The sequence below is a fragment of the Girardinichthys multiradiatus genome, chromosome 18 (genome assembly GCF_021462225.1).
Source record: "Girardinichthys multiradiatus isolate DD_20200921_A chromosome 18, DD_fGirMul_XY1, whole genome shotgun sequence".
Taxonomy (NCBI): Eukaryota; Metazoa; Chordata; class Actinopteri; order Cyprinodontiformes; family Goodeidae; genus Girardinichthys; species Girardinichthys multiradiatus.
Genome location: NC_061810.1, coordinates 46,765,820 through 46,785,815, shown reverse-complemented (window position 1 = coordinate 46,785,815; position 19,996 = coordinate 46,765,820). Strand labels below are relative to the sequence as shown.

General features: G+C 39.4%; 1 protein-coding gene across 1 annotated transcript; it reads left to right on the top strand.

The window, feature by feature from the left end:
• The first annotated feature begins 10,019 nt into the window (after positions 1-10,019).
• blvrb (biliverdin reductase B) lies at positions 10,020-16,261 on the top strand. Its single transcript, XM_047390849.1, has 5 exons — positions 10,020-10,223; positions 13,673-13,834; positions 15,096-15,185; positions 15,536-15,667; positions 15,769-16,261. The coding sequence occupies exons 1-5, from the start codon at positions 10,139-10,141 to the stop codon at positions 15,921-15,923; spliced, it is 624 nt and encodes a 207-aa protein (XP_047246805.1). The 5' UTR covers positions 10,020-10,138; the 3' UTR covers positions 15,924-16,261.
• Positions 16,262-19,996: the final 3,735 nt, after the last annotated feature.

Sequence of the window (19,996 nt, the reverse complement as noted above, 5' to 3'; positions counted from 1 at the left end):
GAATGGGTTCATGGTCACCTGGTGACATCGTAACATATAGCTGTGTGTCGTCTGCATAGTTATGATAACTTACGTTGTTGTTTATTAAAATCTGAGTTAGGGGGAGCATGTAGATATTGAATAGGAGGGGCCCTAAGATGGACCTTTGGGGAACGCCACATGTGATTTTTGTGCTCTCTGAAGTAAAGTTACCTACTGACTCAAAAAAGTCCCTGTCCTTTAAGTAGGATTTAAACCAGTTGAGTGCTGTACCAGAAAGGCCGACCCAGTTTTCCAGGTACTCTTATAAAATGGAGTGATCAACAGTGTCGAATGCTGCACTAAGTTTAAGGTCCAATAATACCAGCACTTTGGTTCTTCCACAGTCTGCATTTATACGGATGTCATTGAACACATATTAAACTTTGTTTAATGATCTGAAACATTAAAGTGACACACTTTCTCATAGCACTGTATATGATACTTCATAAAAAAGGATTTCTGTGTAAAATTTGAATAATTATTATAGGGAGGTCTTTGGTAATTCCTGATCAAAATCTCAATTTTTAGCATTCCAGATGTACAGGCAGCGTTGTAAAAGACGATCCAAGATCCACAAAACCCAGATGCCAACAGCACCGAGCCAGTCTATATTTGTTGAAAAGGAACAAATAAGTTATAAATAAAAAACAACTCAAATAAATAGTGCCTTTTCACAGCTTAAATCCAGTATGTATGCTAATATGAAGCCCTGTATCCATTACAACAGTTATCAGACTGTAGTCAATAATTATCCTCATTTTGTTAAGATTCAAAATGACAAGTCCAGATTGTTGAATACAAGGTTGATTTTATGAGCTCCAAAACCTAGATCTAGAAATTTCCTCACAAATGTTTGATTTTTAAATAATGTTGCGGCTTTGACAGTAATATTCATTTCCATGCCCCCAAAGTCAAGAAATATGTCAAAAAGCATGAAAAAGAAAATCCATAACAAAAATGTGCCAGTAGAATCTCCAAGATGTGGTTGTGTTAAATAACACAGCCACATCGACACATACCATGATGGCAACCCAAGAAGATGATGGTATGACGGATCACATGATGAAGATTTACTCGGTGATTTGTCCAGAGAGGAAGAGGAAGTCAGGACAAATGTTGCTCAGGAGGCGACATCTTGGAGACGGGTTCCCTGCCAACTAAAACCTGCCAAATGGGGAGGTTCTGCCAAGAGTGACAAAGGGGAAGCTGTGAATCTGAGTGGAGGAAACGGACTGAACCAAAACCAAAATGAATGCATTGGCCCGGTTACTTATTATTTATGGTTTCTTCCATTGCTGTCATTGTTGCTTCTTCATGAATGGTGCTAAAATTTCATTTACTTATAGCATAACACGGTTGATTTAATTCCATGAAAGGCTTGAACTGAGCTGAAAAAGGAGAAACTAAACGTCGTTCTCTCCGACAGTGAACGGCTGCTGCTAACAGATGTTATGGAAAAACTGTTGCTGTTTAAGGCAGAAAGGAGAACAGGTTGTTGTTGGCTGCAGCAAAGTCCAACCACCAGACTGATAAAAATCCAAGTTATCTTAGAACCTGCTGATTGAGCAAACAGCTGGAACTTATAGCACTTCCTGGTCTCTAGACATGACTCTAGTCTGTGTTGGTCGAATAGGAGCAACTGAAATTCTTCGCGTTACACCAAAACGACAACTTCTTGGGTTCTGAGGTTTTATTTTGCCAAATTGTATGCAGTGCCTTGCAAAAGTCTCCATACCCCATGAACTTTTCTGATACCCCCAAAATAAATTCCTGTACAACCAGTTGCTTTCTGCAGCCTTTTCCTTTAACCAACTGTTATTTTAAAAATCTGCAACTTATACGCTTGGATTCATTTTAACAGTGTGATTAAAATTTGTCATTGTTACCCAGTCTTACATAAAAAATATTATTTTTAGTGTATACATTTTGAATCCTTTTGTAATGTTTTTCATTTTGTAAAAAGCAAAAAAAACATGTTATTTTAAACAATAAAACTATTGTAGGTTGTGAAACTTTCATCATTTCTACTAAATTTGTGAAAACAAAAGACAAAACAAAAGATTTTTGTAGTTCCTATTATATAATAGGAACTACAAAACATCACAGCATTCTTTAAAGTCAGTCATTGGTTGTGATTTTGGCGTGCCACCCCAAGGTTTTTAATGGCCCCATGTTTGCCCCCTGTAAAAAACGTTTGGGTCCACATGTGCTTAATTTAATACCAATATGAATCCAGCTGCACTCTGAAGGCCTCAGCGGGTTGTTAGAGATCATTAGAGAACAAACAGCATCATGAAGACCAAGGAGCACAGCAGACAGCTGTTTGTGGAGAAGCTTAAAGCAGGGTTAGGTCACAGAAGAACATCCCGAGCTTTGAACATCTCATAGAGCTCTGTTCAAACCATCATCTGACAAAAGAAAGAGCATGGCACTAACGTGAAAAGGGTATGAATACTTTTTAGAGACAGAACAGGAAGGTTGAGGCTGAGTGAAATGCATTCAAATGTGGTTAAGTATAAAATATATTAAAATTAAACTAAATAGATTCATATTCTAACTCTTTGACCCTTGGTGCAATACCTTGTCTCTGTCTCGTTGGGGGTTCAGCTAATTTGTGTCTTCAGTCAGCCTTACTGCAGACACTCTAGACTGTTCTCTGTAGATGTGATCAATGTATGTGCTTGTGTGCTGCAAAGCAATAATCTGCTTTAATTCTTCCCATCTAGACAGAAAACATCTTCTTCAAACCTTAGCTAGAGCTGATACCAAACTACTATAAAGTAACATAATGCACTGCTGTGGGTTTATAACTTATCCAGCACTGCTCCGGTTTGCTCTGGAGCACAAAAGACATCTGCAAGTTAAAGTTAAAGGCCTTAAAGAAGCCAAAAAGATGCAGCAACACGACAAAGTCCATGAACTAGGCCGCTTCTCAACCCACGTCCCTTCACAAATAAGAAGATCAAAAATAATCAGGGAACCTGTGAATTATTTCTACGCGTGCATCACGTAACACATGTGGGTGAAGACGTGAAACAACGCATTCCCTCGCCGGATCACTGCGGTAACCTGCACCCAAATGCAGGCCGGCTTCCCTGCAAAAAAAGAAGAAGACCCCGCACCTCGAGTCCTTGCTCTCACGCAAGGAATGACACGGTAAAAAAGACCCGCCGTTTATCGGGCCTTACCTTCAGGTTCACTCTTAAATGTCTGCTTGGATTCGACCTCCTCTAAGACGCGGCTTGGATCGATGAGCAGAGCGGGTATGAATGGGGGAGGCTGACGCTCTGCTTTTATTCCAGCAGGGTCTTCCCTCGATCAGCGGCCGTTACGGCAGGAAACGCTTTGTCAGGACAGGAGCGTGCAGCGCGGGAATAAAGGGGCGCTGTGCGGCCGCAGCGGGAGCCGCCGGCCGGGAGGTGCAGTCGGTGCTGAGGTGGAGAGCCGGTGGAGGGCGATGATGATATCCATAGAGGTCCCCGTTTCCACCTGACACAGCCTCTCCTTCCTCCTCCTCCTCCTCCTCTCCGCTGATGATGCTGGAGAGAAATATCAGCATCAGTGCGGAGAGAGAGAGAGAGACTGATTTTCATACAATTATATTTGCAGCCGCTAGGGGTCGCGTTTCACCTGCAATCCTTTCATGTCTACAATTACACCGCATAAAAGGTAGATATAAGGACAATCTTGACTGATGAAAACAATGTTGTTTTTGCATAATTTCAGTTTAAATAATATTAACCGTGTGCTTATGAACTTCTTATTTTGACGACGCACTGTAAATTAAATATAAAAATTACAACATTTGTTCTGGCAACATCAAATTCATGGCCAACGTTGCATTATCTTACTTAAACATTTTTTCATAATGTCTGCACTAAACGCTAACAGACTTGATGTCAGCTACTAGATCAGATCCCGACCTATAGTGGCCCATTCTTGTCTTATTTTTTATATAATATGAGATAAATACCATGTGACGTTGGAGTCATGACATACTGTACATGACTGACCCATTGACTCGAGATAACAACATAAACCTCAGATGTCTCATTATGAAATAAATATAATTTTAACAAGGGAAACAACAGAGTATCTTGCCATGAGGGAAATGCCACATTTCATGAATGAATCGTTTTCTAATGAGACAGACAACTTCTCATATAGAAAACTAGAAAAACAACTGATTATCTTTTAATAGATGAATTACACATTATCTAGAGATAATTAGATAAGTCATCTTCTAATTGGATAGCTGAGAAATGCATCATTCATTTAAGATCATTTATTATCTTATAATGACAAATTATACATTATCTTGAGATAACTATACTGGTCCTTCTCAAAATATTAGCATATTGTGATAAAGTTCATTATTTTCCATAATGTCATGATGAAAATTTAACATTCATATATTTTAAATTTATTGCACACTAACTGAAATATTTCAGGTCTTTTATTGTCTTAATACGGATGATTTTGGCATACAGCTCATGAAAACCCAAAATCCCTATCTCACAAAATTAGCATATCATTAAAAGGGTCTCTAAACGAGCTATGAACCTAATCATCTGAATCAACGAGTTAACTCTAAACACCTGCAAAAGATTCCTGAGGCCTTTAAAACTCCCAGCCTGGTTCATCACTCAAAACCCCAATCATGGGTAAGACTGCCGACCTGACTGCTGTCCAGAAGGCCACTATTGACACCCTCAAGCAAGAGGGTAAGACACAGAAAGACATTTCTGAACGAATAGGCTGTTCCCAGAGTGCTGTATCAAGGCACCTCAGTGGGAAGTCTGTGGGAAGGAAAAAGTGTGGCAGAAAACGCTGCACAACGAGAAGAGGTGACCGGACCCTGAGGAAGATTGTGGAGAAGGGCCGATTCCAGACCTTGGGGGACCTGCGGAAGCAGTGGACTGAGTCTGGAGTAGAAACATCCAGAGCCACCGTGCACAGGTGTGTGCAGGAAATGGGCTACAGGTGCCGCATTCCCCAGACCTGGGCTACAGAGAAGCAGCACTGGACTGTTGCTCAGTGGTCCAAAGTACTTTTTTCGGATGAAAGCAAATTCTGCATGTCATTCGGAAATCAAGGTGCCAGAGTCTGGAGGAAGACTGGGGAGAAGGAAATGCCAAAATGCCAGAAGTCCAGTGTCAAGTACCCACAGTCAGTGATGGTCTGGGGTGCCGTGTCAGCTGCTGGTGTTGGTCCACTGTGTTTTATCAAGGGCAGGGTCAATGCAGCTAGCTATCAGGAGATTTTGGAGCACTTCATGCTTCCATCTGCTGAAAAGCTTTATGGAGATGAAGATTTCATTTTTCAGCACGACCTGGCACCTGCTCACAGTGCCAAAACCACTGGTAAATGGTTTACTGACCATGGTATCACTGTGCTCAATTGGCCTGCCAACTCTCCTGACCTGAACCCCATAGAGAATCTGTGGGATATTGTGAAGAGAACGTTGAGAGACTCAAGACCCAACACTCTGGATGAGCTAAAGGCCGCTATCGAAGCATCCTGGGCCTCCATAAGACCTCAGCAGTGCCACAGGCTGATTGCCTCCATGCCACGCCGCATTGAAGCAGTCATTTCTGCAAAAGGATTCCCGACCAAGTATTGAGTGCATAACTGTACATGATTATTTGAAGGTTGACGTTTTTTGTATTAAAAACACTTTTCTTTTATTGGTCGGATGAAATATGCTAATTTTGTGAGATAGGAATTTTGGGTTTTCATGAGCTGTATGCCAAAATCATCCGTATTAAGACAATAAAAGACCTGAAATATTTCAGTTAGTGTGCAATGAATCTAAAATATATGAATGTTAAATTTTCATCATGACATTATGGAAAATAATTAACTTTATCACAATATGCTAATATTTTGAGAAGGACCTGTATTATTACCTGCTTTTCTCACGGTAAGATTAATTACCCCCTATCTCAAGATAAAAACACAAACAACTTATTATACCATGATGGGAGAAATTGGACATTTTTAGGAGGTACAATAAATAAGTTGTCATCTTATTATAAGATACAAACCTTATTGACACAACATAGCAATATCAACATCTTAACGTCTAATAGTACGTGAATACCTCATTGAGATAATAAGATGAAGTCATTATTTCATGATAAAATTAATTGTATATTATTTTAAAATAACCAGATAAAAACTCAAAATCTTCTGATGAGATAGATGACATATTAATATTAGATGATAAGATTTTAACAAGATTATTAACTGATTAAATGTCATCTCTTGAGACAATAAGAGATACATAACTCATTATCTCAAGAGATAAGTTACTAATTAATTTGAGATAACAAAATAAAAAGCTTATTATCTCATGCTGGCATAAATTGCACATTTTTTTAAGATAACATGAGATTTTAGCTCATTATGAAATACAACAAAATAAAAACTCATCTTGTAGTAATGTAAATTAGTTATATGATAATCATTAAATTGCTTGTAGTGTTAAATGATACATTCTTGTATTGAGATATAGAAATAAGCAAAATTAAATAAATGGATTATTAACCTGAAATAACACGATAAATGACTGATTGTCTCAGGATGGAATTAATGGCTCATTATATTGAGATAATTCACAAGATCAAAAGATTGACATGAATACTTTGTAATGCAATAAATGACTCATTAATTTCAGACAAGATAAAAGTTAACTCATAGTCAGACATCTTACACCTTATTTCTATATAAGATAAATGTCCCTGAATATTTAAATAAGGTAGATAAATCATTGTCAAATAATAGCTGCTAACTATAAATAATGTAATAAATAACTCGTTACCTTATAATTAAATAAAGGACTAAGTAGCTCCAGATTATATAGATACATGACGAGTTATTTTTGAGAAAGGTGTGATGAGAATTTAATTCAATTTTCTCGGAGCTTCTGCTCTAATTGTTTTTGGCTTTTTTTTAAAAGTAAATTTGCTCTTTTGTTTTTTTCACAGAGAATGATTTGTGACCAAAATTCAGGAAATTAGTTAAGTTAATGGTGGGTTTTGAGCTGCGACAGCATTATCGATCTGGTGGCGTTTATCATGATTAATATTGTTGGGGTCATCCTTTTGGGCCGACTGGGCTGTGCAGTTCAACATGCACCGCTCTGCCTTCGTTGCAGTGATGGACATCGAAGCTGACATCATCAGAGCTATAAAAGCTAAAGAAACCAACTTTTAAACCTCCATTACACCTCCGCTTCCATCTGGAGCGACAGAAACTTGCAGGCGAGTTAGTTTTTTCCTCCATACAGCCATTCCAGGAAGAGCTTAAATACTGGAAATCTGTCTGATACAAGAAGGTCAGAAGATTCGTATACCAATCGAAGACCACGCCGACACCCGGGGCAGGTGGAAACCCACAGACGTTTTATTTCCAAGGAGATGAGTTTTGTGGTTGTGTGGGACCAAAACGCAAACACGGGCAGCAGCATGATGAGAAAAATGCTTTTTCTTTAATGAAATGCTTCCAAAAACTTACATGGGTTGACAACAAGAAGATGTGGATAATCAGCAGGGAATGAAAAAGTAGTTAACAGGAGGAACCAGCAAGTGACAATGAGAATCAGTGAGTTTTTAAACAGGGGGAAGTGCAACGTGGAACCAATGAGAAGGGAGGCAGGTAATCAGATGAATACTGAACAGGTGTGAGGAGCAAGCTGCAGGGAACTGAGGGGGATGTATCCGAAGAAAATGAATTAACAGGGAAACCAAAACTAGATAACAAAACTCAGGGAACAGATCTAAGGAAACTATTAACAAACTTAAAGTATAGGAATCTGGAAAGTAACAATTAACAAAAGTAACCTGAGGACATGAGGGAACCTAACTGAGAAAAGTAAACAAACATAAAACACTAAGTGACAGAATGCAACTAATGACTTAACAGAAAGGAAATAAACATGAGAGACTGAAGCAAAAGAGAACTAAACTGAAATAACAAAACCCGGGAAAAGTAGATCTTAAGGGAAACACAAGAACACAAGAATCTAGGTAGTGATAACTAAACATAAGTAAACAACTAATCTAGAAGAAACAGAAAAACTCTTGACAGAGAAAAAGTTCATCAAAAAACCCAAAATGGCAGATCCTGACATTTAGAAGTCTGGACAGGATGAGGCACAGTGAAGGTGAGTTAGAATCACCAGTAGTTAATCTCAGGTATCAACTTGTTGCATGCAATACTGATTGAAGTGTTTTATGCTGAGCTGTTTTGATTTCCTGTGCAAGTGTTGCTGGATTGCACAGCTCAGATCAGCAAGGTGTTCATGTTTTTGTCCCGCTGATCCCAAATCAGCCAGGAGTTAGAAGTTGGACTTTTAAAGTTTTCCATTCAAAGCAACTGCTGTCTGGCCCTCATGGCCTGACCCCTCCTTTGTTCCAGTTTTATTACTGGAGATTTTCCACTGAGTTCCCCTCATAGTTTTATGACCCTTTGTTCGAGATTTGGGGCAATCAGCTGCTAGAAGCTAAAGGGGCGCAGCCCACCGTCTAACAGCTGATCGCTGCAATCGAGACATCAGCTCACCAGGAGGGCTTCACTTTCCAAGTTAACCCAAATTACACATTTTGTCCATAAAACTGCTTGACACTTCATAGACACTCACTGCGCATATATTTTCTTTTATTATTATTGTTAGGTAGTCATTTTTATCCCCTTTCTGTAAAATAGTGCTTTTTAGTTAGGTGAAGGTTTTTGGACCAGAATAGTAATTATATCAGGGCTATGTGATTTCATAAAATATTCACATGTAAAAGAAGAAGCGTTTGTGTTTATTTAGTGCAAGAGTGATTTATCTGTCAAAATAAGGTCAAAGGTCCCCCACCTTCGGTGAAGCGGTTGATTAAACAGTGACATCTAGTGTGGTTTTTGGTTAATAATGATCAATTATTAATAAGAATTTACTCATTTTAATTATTAAATGCTTTGAGCCCATAATCACAACACCAGAGGACATCTTTGATTTCTATTCATAAGTAATGGTTTTTGGTTAAGAAATCATTTTTCTGAATTATGATTTTTTATTATAATTTTTGATAAATATAAAAAAAAATCAATAATAAATCCTTACAATATTATGACTATGGTTATTATAATTATCAGTATTTTCCCCATAATTTACATCAGGATTGTGTTGAAATTTAAACTCAACGCACCTGTGCAGAGATTATTATTAAACTTAGACTGCATGCGTCTTTATTGCTTTCTTTATAAGCAGGTAATGTTAAAGTCAGGGCTGGTCAAATGTTGAATGGGGCCTTGAGCAGAATTTAATGCGGGGCCCGTCTTCCTGTTGAGAACATTACTGCCTCTGGTTCAAGCTAGATTTGGTGGAATCTGAGAGAAGGGGCCAGTTTAATTGGCTGAGCTTGAAAGCAGTCATAGATAATTGGTTATTATTTACTGAGATGTATTTGTGAACAGACTGAGCTGAAACACAAAGAAAAGATTAAACTCGAAGCTTCAGATGGTAAATATGTTAACACAACCATCTAACAGTGAAGATTATTCTTCTCACTGTTCCAAAGTCAACTTTCCAGTTCTTTAAATCCTAAATTTTAATCTTCAACAATTTGAACTGTTTTCATTTATCTATGCTGAAACTGTCGAATTAAATTTAATAGTATGCTCATTCTCATTAAACAAATATTTACATTTTAGATCTATGGTCTGTGTTAAAAGTCAAGCATTTATGGGAGCCCCCTGATGGATAGGGGTCCTAAACAGTTCCTATATGCCTTGGGCCGGCTCAGAAACAAGTCTCAGAAATTATTTCTCCCCTGCGGCGTTTATTCCTCAGAAAAAGCCAACCATTTCCCAGTTTGTAGGTAAAATGTGTTGTACACTGAAGAACACCGGGGCAGCCTGCTGGTATAATATGATGTGAAAACGTAAAGGAAGCGGAACAATCAGCGGGTTCCTTTAAATCTACTGGAAGGAGGAGTCGGCGCTGCGGAAGCTCCTCCGCAGGACTTTATAAGAGGCGTTTCTTCATGTGTCCGCTCTGCCTTTGACATTAAAACCTCTTGGATATCGGGACAGGTTGCTGCCGTGTCGTGGATCTCGCTCATTTCAAACAATGTCGGAGTCCATAAAGAACGTCGCGATATTTGGAGCCACGGGAATGACCGGTCTGGCAACGCTGGCGCAGGCGGTGGCTGCAGGTGAGCCGTGGGAGGAGCTGAGGGAATAATGCGTGACCCTGTGGATGTTTATTTAACACACAGCAGTTCATTTATTTTCATTTGTTTATTTCGTGCTTTAAAGATTCGAAAAGTGCGTAAAAATCCCAGAAACCGCAACTGGTTTGCTTACGTAACATCTTATGTCTATTCCTCTAAAGCTTAATTTTAATTTTGTTAAAAAGGATTCAATAAGCAGTTCCACTATTCAAAGACTAACATTTTTATGTCTCATAATAATACTACTAATAAAAATAAGGTAAAAAACTTTTAATATCATGCATGTTTTGTAAGATAAGTTTTGACACCAAGGAATCTTTTGGTGTTTGCATGTTTTACCTAACTGTAGAAAATATATGAAGAATTTTGCTTTAAGAAAGAATCAACATATAGATTTTGTAATGCCCCTAGAAATGCTTGTCAGAATGCTTTATAGATAGATAATGTTTTTTTTATGTTTATATCCCAAAAAATATTTAATCGTGCATTTATTTCTGTCCAGCTGTTACACTCTGATTTTTTTTTTAGCCACTCATAACCTTTTTGTGCAGTTCCCAGCATCGTTCATTACTTCAGAAAAGTCATTTTTAAAGTTTCTTACAGTAGAGAAAAATGTAAAAAATCAAAATGAAATAATAAAAAAAAACTAGCTCATTCTTTAATGACTGTTCTATGTAAATGACACTGTGGATATATTCTTGCAGATGTTATCGGATGTAATGCATTGATAAAAATGTAGACACTAATCTGATCGTTGTCAATAACCTAAGCTCAGATTCATTGTGTAAAATTTGCATCAGAATATGTCATATGTCATCATTCACTCCTTCTGTTTCTGTTTGATTGTAAATTTAAAACATATTTCTAAAGGTTGGAGCTAAAAACACATTTTTGAGCTTGGCTTCCTTCATCTTCTGTACCAGTCAGGTTACACATATGCAGCCTTTTTTCACCAAACAGCTTCGTGTCCTAAGGTCTACCAGAATTTTACAGGATGCTGTAAAATCATAAAAATCTTGTGTCATGTGAACAGTTCTATTTCGCAGCATTTTCATTTCCTTCTGCTCACCGTGAAATCTGCTGATTCATGTTGGCCGTTACAGGCCAGCATTTTGCTGAGTCATAAGGAGTTGATAGTAGAAAGCTGTTTTTTATCTTGCCTGCACACTAAGGGTGGGATTCCTGGGATGTTACTGGTAAAGGTTTAGTTTGGCCAAGTCCGTTTCACACAAGTTCAAGTTGTGTAAAGGAAACCTTCCAATCTAGAGCTGGAAACTGTTGCCCATCTTTATACACTGGTCAAAAAAATAAAGGGAACAATCAAATAACACATCCTAGATCTGAATGAATGAAATATTCTCATTGAATACTTTGTTCTTTACAAAGTTGAATGTGCTGACAACAAAATCAGACAAAAATCATCAATGGAAATCAAATTTATTAACCAATAGAGGCCTGGATTTGGAGTCACACACAAAATTAAAGTTGAAAAACACACTACAGGCTGATCCACCTTTGATGTAATGTCCTTAAAACAAGTCAAAATGAGGCTCAGTATTGTGTGTGACCTCCATGTGTCTGTATGACCTCCCTACAACGCCTGGAGATGCTCCTGATGAGACCATGGATGGTCTCCTGAGGGATCTCCTCCCAGACCTGGACTAAAGCATCCGCCAACTCCTGGACAGTCTGTGGTGCAACGTGACGTTGGTGGATGGAGCGAGACATGATGTCCCAGATGTGCTCAATCAGATTCAGGTCTGGGGAACGGGCGGTCCAGTCCATAGCTTCAACGTCTTCATCTTGCAGGAACTGCTGACACACTCCAGCCACATGAGGTCTAGCATTGTCCTGCATTAGGAGGAACCCAGGGCCAACCGCACCAGCATATGGTCTCACAAGGGGTCTGAGGATCTCATCTCGGTACCTAATGGCAGTCAGACTACCTCTGGTGAGCACATGGAGGACCATGCAACCTTCCAAAGAAATGCCACCCCACACCATTACTGACCCACTGCCAAACCGGTCATGCTGAAGGATGTTGCAGGCAGCAGATCGCTTTCCACGGTGTCTCCAGACTCTGTCACGTCTGTCACATGTGATCAGTGTGAACCTGCTTTCATCTGTGAAGAGCACAGAGCGCCAGTGGTGAATTTACCAATCCTGGTGTTCTCTGGCAAATGCCAAGCGTCCTGCACGGTGTTGGGCTGTGAGCACAACCCCCATTTGTGGACGTCGGGCCCTCATACCATCCTCATGGAGTCGGTTTCTAACCGTTTGTGCAGACACATGCACAAACGGTGCATGTGAGGAAACAGCTCGCATTGATGTGCCATCCTGGATGATCTGCACTACCTGAGCCACTTGTGTGGGTTGTAGAGTCCGTCTCATGCTACCACGAGTGTGAAAGCACCACCAACATTCAAAAGTGACCAAAACATCAGCCAGAAAGCATAGGTACTGAGAAGTGGTCTGTGGTCCCCACCTACAGAACCACTCCTTTATTGAGTGTTTCTTGCTAATCACCAAAGATTTCCCCCTGATGTCTTTCCCATTTGCATAACAGCTGTGAAATTGATTGTCAATCAGTGTTGCTTCCTAAGTGGACAGTTTCATTTCACAGAAGTTTGATTTACTTGGAGTTATATTGTGTTGTTTAAGTCTTCCCTTTATTTTTTTTGAGCAGTGTAGTTCAAACTCAGTCAGACTGGATCGAGAGGATCTGTAAAGACAAATATTCAAGTATTGCTACAGAACCTCAATTAGATTTAGGTCTGGACTTCAACTAGGCCATTCTAACACATGGATATAATTTTATCTAGCTGTATGTTTAGGGTTTAGTACTGCTTGAAGATGAACCTCTGCCCCAGTCTCAAGTCTTTTGCAGCCTCTAACAAGTATTCCTTTAAGACTGTCCTACTTATATCTTCATCAATCTTCCCTTTAGATCTGACTAGCTTCCCTGTCCCTGCTAAAGCATCCCCACAGCATGATGCTGCCACCTCCATGACTTTTTACAACTTTTTCCTTTTTTTCTGCCAATCTTCCCATAAAGTCAAGATTTGCGTGCATGGCTGATAGTTGTCAATAGATGCTCTCGCCCAAGTTGTGGATCTCTGCAGCTCCTCCAAAGTAGCAATGGGCCTCTTGGCTGCTTCTCTGACAAATGCTCTCCTCTGTCAGCTTGTCTGTTCAGGGGGATGGATACGTCTTGGTAGGTTGAGAGTTGTGCCATCCTCTTTCAGAAAATGGATTGAACTCCGAGATGTTCAAAATTTGGGATATTGTTTTAAAACTTAACTCTGCTTTAAACTTCTCTACATCATTGTCCCTGACCTGTTCGCTGCGTCCTTGGTCTCAATGTTTTGTTTTAGGGTTGGTTGTGACAGTTTCTGGCTCAAATTTCCTCATTTGATTGTGTTTTTCGTCAGGATACAACGTGACTGTGCTGGTGCGGGACGCCTCCAAGCTGCCTGCTGACCACAAGGCGGCCAGAGTGGTGGTGGGTGACGTCCTAAATAAAGACGATGTGAAGAAGACTCTGGAAGGCCAAGATGCAGTGATCATCGTCCTGGGAACCAGAACTGACCTCAGTAAGGCTTCAGTCTTTTCATAATAAACCCATAAATGAGACTACAGTAAGGAAAAACCTGTGTTTACATTTCACTTTTAAGACTTTCTTAATGATTACAATTCAGTACCAATTATGTTTTTTTTACACGTTATTTAATCCATTATGATTTTGTTTGACTTTATTAGGGTTTTTGTTAGAATTTGTCAAATAAAAATACAAAAATGTTTTAGAAGGAAAAAACAATACAAGATTTGGTAAGAAGTTCAAAGAACCTTTTTCATGCAAATGATGAAATAATGTGATTAGTAGTTCTGCATTTAGATTTTTTTTGATTGTTTAGCTTGAACATTTCCTGCTGAAACTCAGTCTGTTCCTCCATAAACTGGTCAGTGTGTGTTTTTTCTTCACCTTGTGCAATTCTTTCCTGCACTGATATGTTTCTGACATAATCCCTCTTCACTGGGAGACATTTTCATGTCGTAATACTGCCAGTTAGTCACTAGTGGTCACCTTTGTCCTTTTGGTAAATGTAACTGTAAATACTTCAGTTCATGAAATGAGATTTAGAAACAAATCCTAAAAAAAACGATGATTTCTTTGGAATGGTTTTATTTGAATGACGGATACGACGTCTGGAACAATGTCTCTGGACAGATGAGACCAAAGTAGAGATGTTTGGCCCTGATGCACATCACCATGTTTGGAGAAGCCCAGCAGACCAGTACAAACGTCTGATGCTGTCAAGCTTGGTAGTGGAGGGGTCATAATTTGGATTTGGAGCCACAGGACCTGGACACCATGCTGTCTTTGGGTCGACCTTGTAAACAACGTATTCTAGAGTCTATTGAGGTCATCTGTCCAACAGTTGAAACTTGGCTCAAACTGGACAATCATCAACAGAACAATGATCCTAAACACAGCAGCAAATCTACAATGAGATGGCTGAAAAAAAGAAAAGAATCAAGGTGTTGCAATGGCCCAGTCAAAGTCCAGACTTCAACCTAATTAAAAATGTTGTGGTGAGACTTTGGGGAAGCTGTGCAGAAAAAAATGTCGGCTAAAGGGGGCTGTTGAGTCATGGGGTGTACATTTTTTCATTTTAGGCTAGATTTGCATAAACCTTAGAATCTGGTGATGATCAGAACATTTTATTATGTCCTAAAACATAAACCCTGGAAGTGAAAGAGGGTGTACCCTCTCCTCTCACGTCTGCTAGTGGTAATATGCTTGATTAATTTGTCATTTTCCATTATTTAACTGTTCTTATTTTTGCACGTTAGGCCCAACCACCATGATGTCTGAAGGCACCAAGAACATTGTGCAGGCCATGAAGGCACGAGGGATCCGTAAAGTGATTGGCTGCATGTCAGGTATTACGACATGGGATATAAAGAGGCTGTTATCTGGCTGCTGTGGGTGAATTAACAAAAAAATGCGGTTATATGGCAGATCTTTCCTTAAAAAAAATCATTCTGGTTTCTTTTTCTGGTGCTGCAGTTTGAGAACTTACTTTCCGTCACTGCAAGGAATCAGAATCGGCTTCATTGCCAAGTTTGTACATACAAACAAGGAATTTGATTCCAGTACACTTGCACTTTGGTTTTGTTTTTGCATTACCGAATATACAGACAAGAAAACGAATGAAGATTCAGTTTATCAGATATTGAAACATGCCATTTTTTATATGTTCATCATCTCAACCCATCCATTTCCCACCCAGCTTTCCTTCTGTGGGATCGCTCCAAAGTCCCGCCTCGTCTGATTCCCGTGACGGAGGATCACGACCGGATGTACACGGTCCTGAAAACCTCCGGGCTCGACTACGTGGCTGTTATGCCTCCTCACATTGCTGGTCTGTAGAAAATGGGGCAGAAAGTATTTGGCGATAACAAATCTATATTATCTTGTCTTTTCTTTAATGCAGTTGTCTTGTTTGGGTTTTTCTCTCTGCAGGCGACCTTCCTCTGACTGAGCGCTACATGGTGACAGAGAATATGCTTAAAGGACGAGCCATCTCCAAGCATGATCTGGGACATTTCTTTGTCAAGTGTCTGTCCACGTCAGAGTGGGACGGAAAGACTGTGGGAGTCAGCGGGGAGTACAAATAATCCCAACAAACTCCATGCAGATGCTTCCATTTTTTATGCCTTTCCACTAAAAAGCAAACGGAACAGAAAATACTGACAAATAATGGGGCATTTTTAGACCGTTTTCATACTATTGAAACCTATTTTGAATTTAAAAAAAAAAAAATGCTTAAATTCTTTGTTTTCTTGTGTTTAACACATGAGACATTTGTAAAGAATAGCTAATTATTTGCCCTGCTCCTTTTTAAGCTTTCTGTGAATTTTATCCTGTCGCCAAACTTTGTCATGTGATCCTTTTCACAGTTTCTCCTGCTCTGGATCCAGTTTAAAGCTGGTGATTAATAAAAGTCTTTGTTCTATATTGCATCATTTACAATGAGTTTATACAGCTCTGAGATGTTTACATCTTAAAGGAGCATGAAAATGATATTTTAGGATTTTAATTACTTATTTGAACAATTCCTTTCAGGGTAGAATGGTTATACAAGATCCAGCTGTATCGTTTCCTAAAGGGAAAAAAATGCAAAGGTTTTAATCTATTGTGAATTTTCTATGATCCACTCATGGTCAAACATATACAGGTACATTGTACACGAAGTTGAATATTTCAAAGCATTTATTTCTTGTAATTTGGATGATTGTGGTTTACAGATAATAGACTGGTAAATTCAGATAAATTCAATGTCTCAGAAAATTTTTATATTGCACAAGATCAATAAAAAAAGATCTTTAAGGCAGACATGTCAGGCTTCTAAATAATATCATTTCTATTCACTCAGTACTTGGTTGGTACCTTTGGCAGTGTGGGTCGGTACCAAGTTCTGCTGGATAATGAAATCGCCAACTTCATAAAACTTGTCAGCAGAAGGAAGCAATAAAAGCTCTAAAATGTCCTGTTAAATGACTGTGTTGACTGTGGACTTCAGAAAACCCAGTGGAACCCACTAACTGTGGAAACTTTACACTGGACTCCACGCAACGTGGACACTGCTCCTCTCCACTCTTCCTCCAGACTCTGGGTTTGTGTGGCTTACTGACCCAGACTGAGAGACCATTCAGGAACCCTTTGAATGCATTATGTGTTAATTAGCTGATTAGGGTGTGACAGATCTAAGAAAGATTTACACAAGTCGGGAATATCATTAGGAGCTGTTTCTAAACAACTGCAGATTCCAAACTCTTCAGACAGTTGTACATGTGTACCACTTATTCAGATTAAAAGTTAAATGGAAACTAGTAGGAATGTTCAGGAACTGCCAAGGCTCAAGCTCGCCGTGATCTGGAAGCTACTGGAGCACCAGTGTTATCGTCCACTATGAAGCCAGTTTACCACTAACACTGCCTGAGAAGGTGCAGAAGAAGAAAGAAGCCCCACTCCAAAATCAAATAAAGACACTGAAACTTGTGCACCCAATTGTTTTTATAATAAAATAATGATTCAATTAAGTAATATGTTACATGACAAACCTTTGAAAAAGAATGGCTGAAATTACTAATTAAACATACTTGGGCCAAAGGGCCACAAAAGTAACCGCAACGGCAAATAAAAAAATAAGTGGATTAAAATTCACATAAACAATTTAGACAATGTGTAAATCTTAAGTGTATTTCACCATATGTATTTAATAATAAAGAAAGAAAGAAAGAAAGAGCTGAGATATTTATATATTATATAAATTAGAATATGGGTTCAGATGATGTTAATTTGTCAGATTAAAAGCATCTTTAGAAAATAACCATTAAGCAGGCATTAAACATATTCTTCATTAACCACATGTTTCTGTATGAAAAACATATTTTTATTGGTCTGATTTAACATTCTAATCTTAAATGTTATGTTTTATTAGCTGCAAGCAGAAAATCATAACAGAAATAACGGCTTGAAACATTGTAATTAATCTATATGATGTGTTTCACTTAGTTAATTGAGTTACTGAAATATATTAACTTTCCAATAATCTTACCATTGATCTAATATGGCTGTATTTAATGTAAATATTGAACATTCACAGAAGCAACTCTTAAAAAAAGATAAAACAGCAACCTGTCCTCCACACACTCTGCACCCCTTTAGAGTCGACTCCAGTAAATCAACAATAAAAGTCCATCTTGTTAAAAGATGTTCATCTTGTTTTAATCAGACTCATTTTAATGTGTCCAGACATTTTCACAGTAAATCGCATCTTTATTGGAGTGTCAGAACATCTGCTGATACTGAACAACGCCAGAGATACAGGTCCTTCTCAAAATATTAGCATATCCAACTTTCCAAAGGGATAAACTACAGTAGTTAAGACTGGATAAGGAAGAGGCCTTCAGGAGTGGGGACAAAGACATATACAGAGAGGCAAAGTACAAGTTTGGCAAGGCAGTGTGTTAGGTATTATTTAGTCAACTCAGAGGTAAGAACGATACAGTCATAGTTACTTGCAGCAAGGGTAGCCCACTTTGCAGTGAAACTACAAAGTTTTTGACACCCTATCTCTTTATTTATATGCACAGTTCAACAGACAGTTCAGACAGGGTGTGTGTGTGAGACAGAAAGGAGGCTGGTTCTCACAAAGATAACAATGATCTCACACACACAGGGAGGAAGGCATAGTGCAGGTGCCTTGCAACACAAAGTTTTTACATAAGTGATTACAGGTTTTTGCACCCATCCAACACAGTGAAAGAGGCCAAACGACTGTACTCTGAGAAGCTCCAAAACCAGTTCTCAGCCAACGACTCTCCGTCTGTCTGGAAAGGGCTCAAGCAAATCACCAACTACAAGCCGAAAGCCCCCCACTCCATCAACGACCGACGCCTCGCCAACGACCTGAACGAGTTCTACTGCCGCTTTGAAAGACAAAGGGACAGTCCTGCAACCATCCCCCACGACGCCCCCCAACAGCTGCAGCCACAATCCACCACCCCCACCTCCCCAACCTCAAGAGGGGCCTTGGCACCTCCAACCCCCACCCTGAAGTTCCCCCCCACCAGCCCACTACCCACGCCGAGGACGGCTCTTTCCATCCAGGAGAGGGACGTCAACAAACTCTTCAGGAGACAGAACCCCGGAAAGCTGCTGGACCGGATTCTGTCTCACCAGCCAGCCTGAAGCACTGCACTGATCAGCTGTCTCCAGTCTTCACAGACATTTTTAACACCTCACTGGAGACATGTCATGTGCCAGCCTGCTTCAAGTCCTCCACCATCGTCCCTGTTCCCAAGAAGCCAAGGACCACAGGGCTTAATGACTTCAGACCCGTCGCCCTGACCTCTGTGGTGATGAAGTCCTTTGAGCACCTTGTGCTCTCACACCTAAAAGACATCACCGACCCCCTCCTGGACCCCCTGCAGTTTGCCTACAGAGCCAACAGGTCTGTAGACGATGCAGTCAACTTAGCCCTTCACTTCATCCTCTGGCACCTGGACTCCACAGGAACCTATGCCAGGATCCTGTTTGTGACACCTGTAACCTGTAACTCTATGCGTTACATTAACGCTCAGCTTGGACTCCTGCTTTACTTGCACTGCCATACTTGCACAATGATCACCTGCACTGTTGTATTGCTCTTGCATCTTATACTGCTCTATATTTACTCTCACTCACTTAAAACTATGCACATATATTTATATTATATTGTAGATATGTTTATACTGTTTAATTTGTATTGTATTGCACCGACTACGCCAAAACAAATTCCTTGTATGTCCAAAAACGTACTTGGCAATAGAGCTTTTCTGATTCTGATTCTGATAGTAGCTTTCAAAATAAAGGACAGTTTCAATATAAAAGCAGAATTTACCTTTGATTTCGAAAAACAAATCATCCAACTCCAGGTTTATTTCATCTCTAAAAATGTTTCAGTGAGTCTAATGTTTAAAGCTGAGGTTTCTCACAAACGCGTGAGAATAGTTTCTTTATTCTTGGGGTGTTGAGTTCAAAGCTATTAAAAAAAAGACGATAAAACAGAGCAATTCCTGCCTTTTAACAAATACTGAAACGAATTTGTGCAAGTCTTTATTTTGAAAGAGTTACATGCTAGCTATATTCTAGTAAATTGACTTTTTTCCCGTTCTGGCCAATGCACGGGTTGGGAAGGATGGAG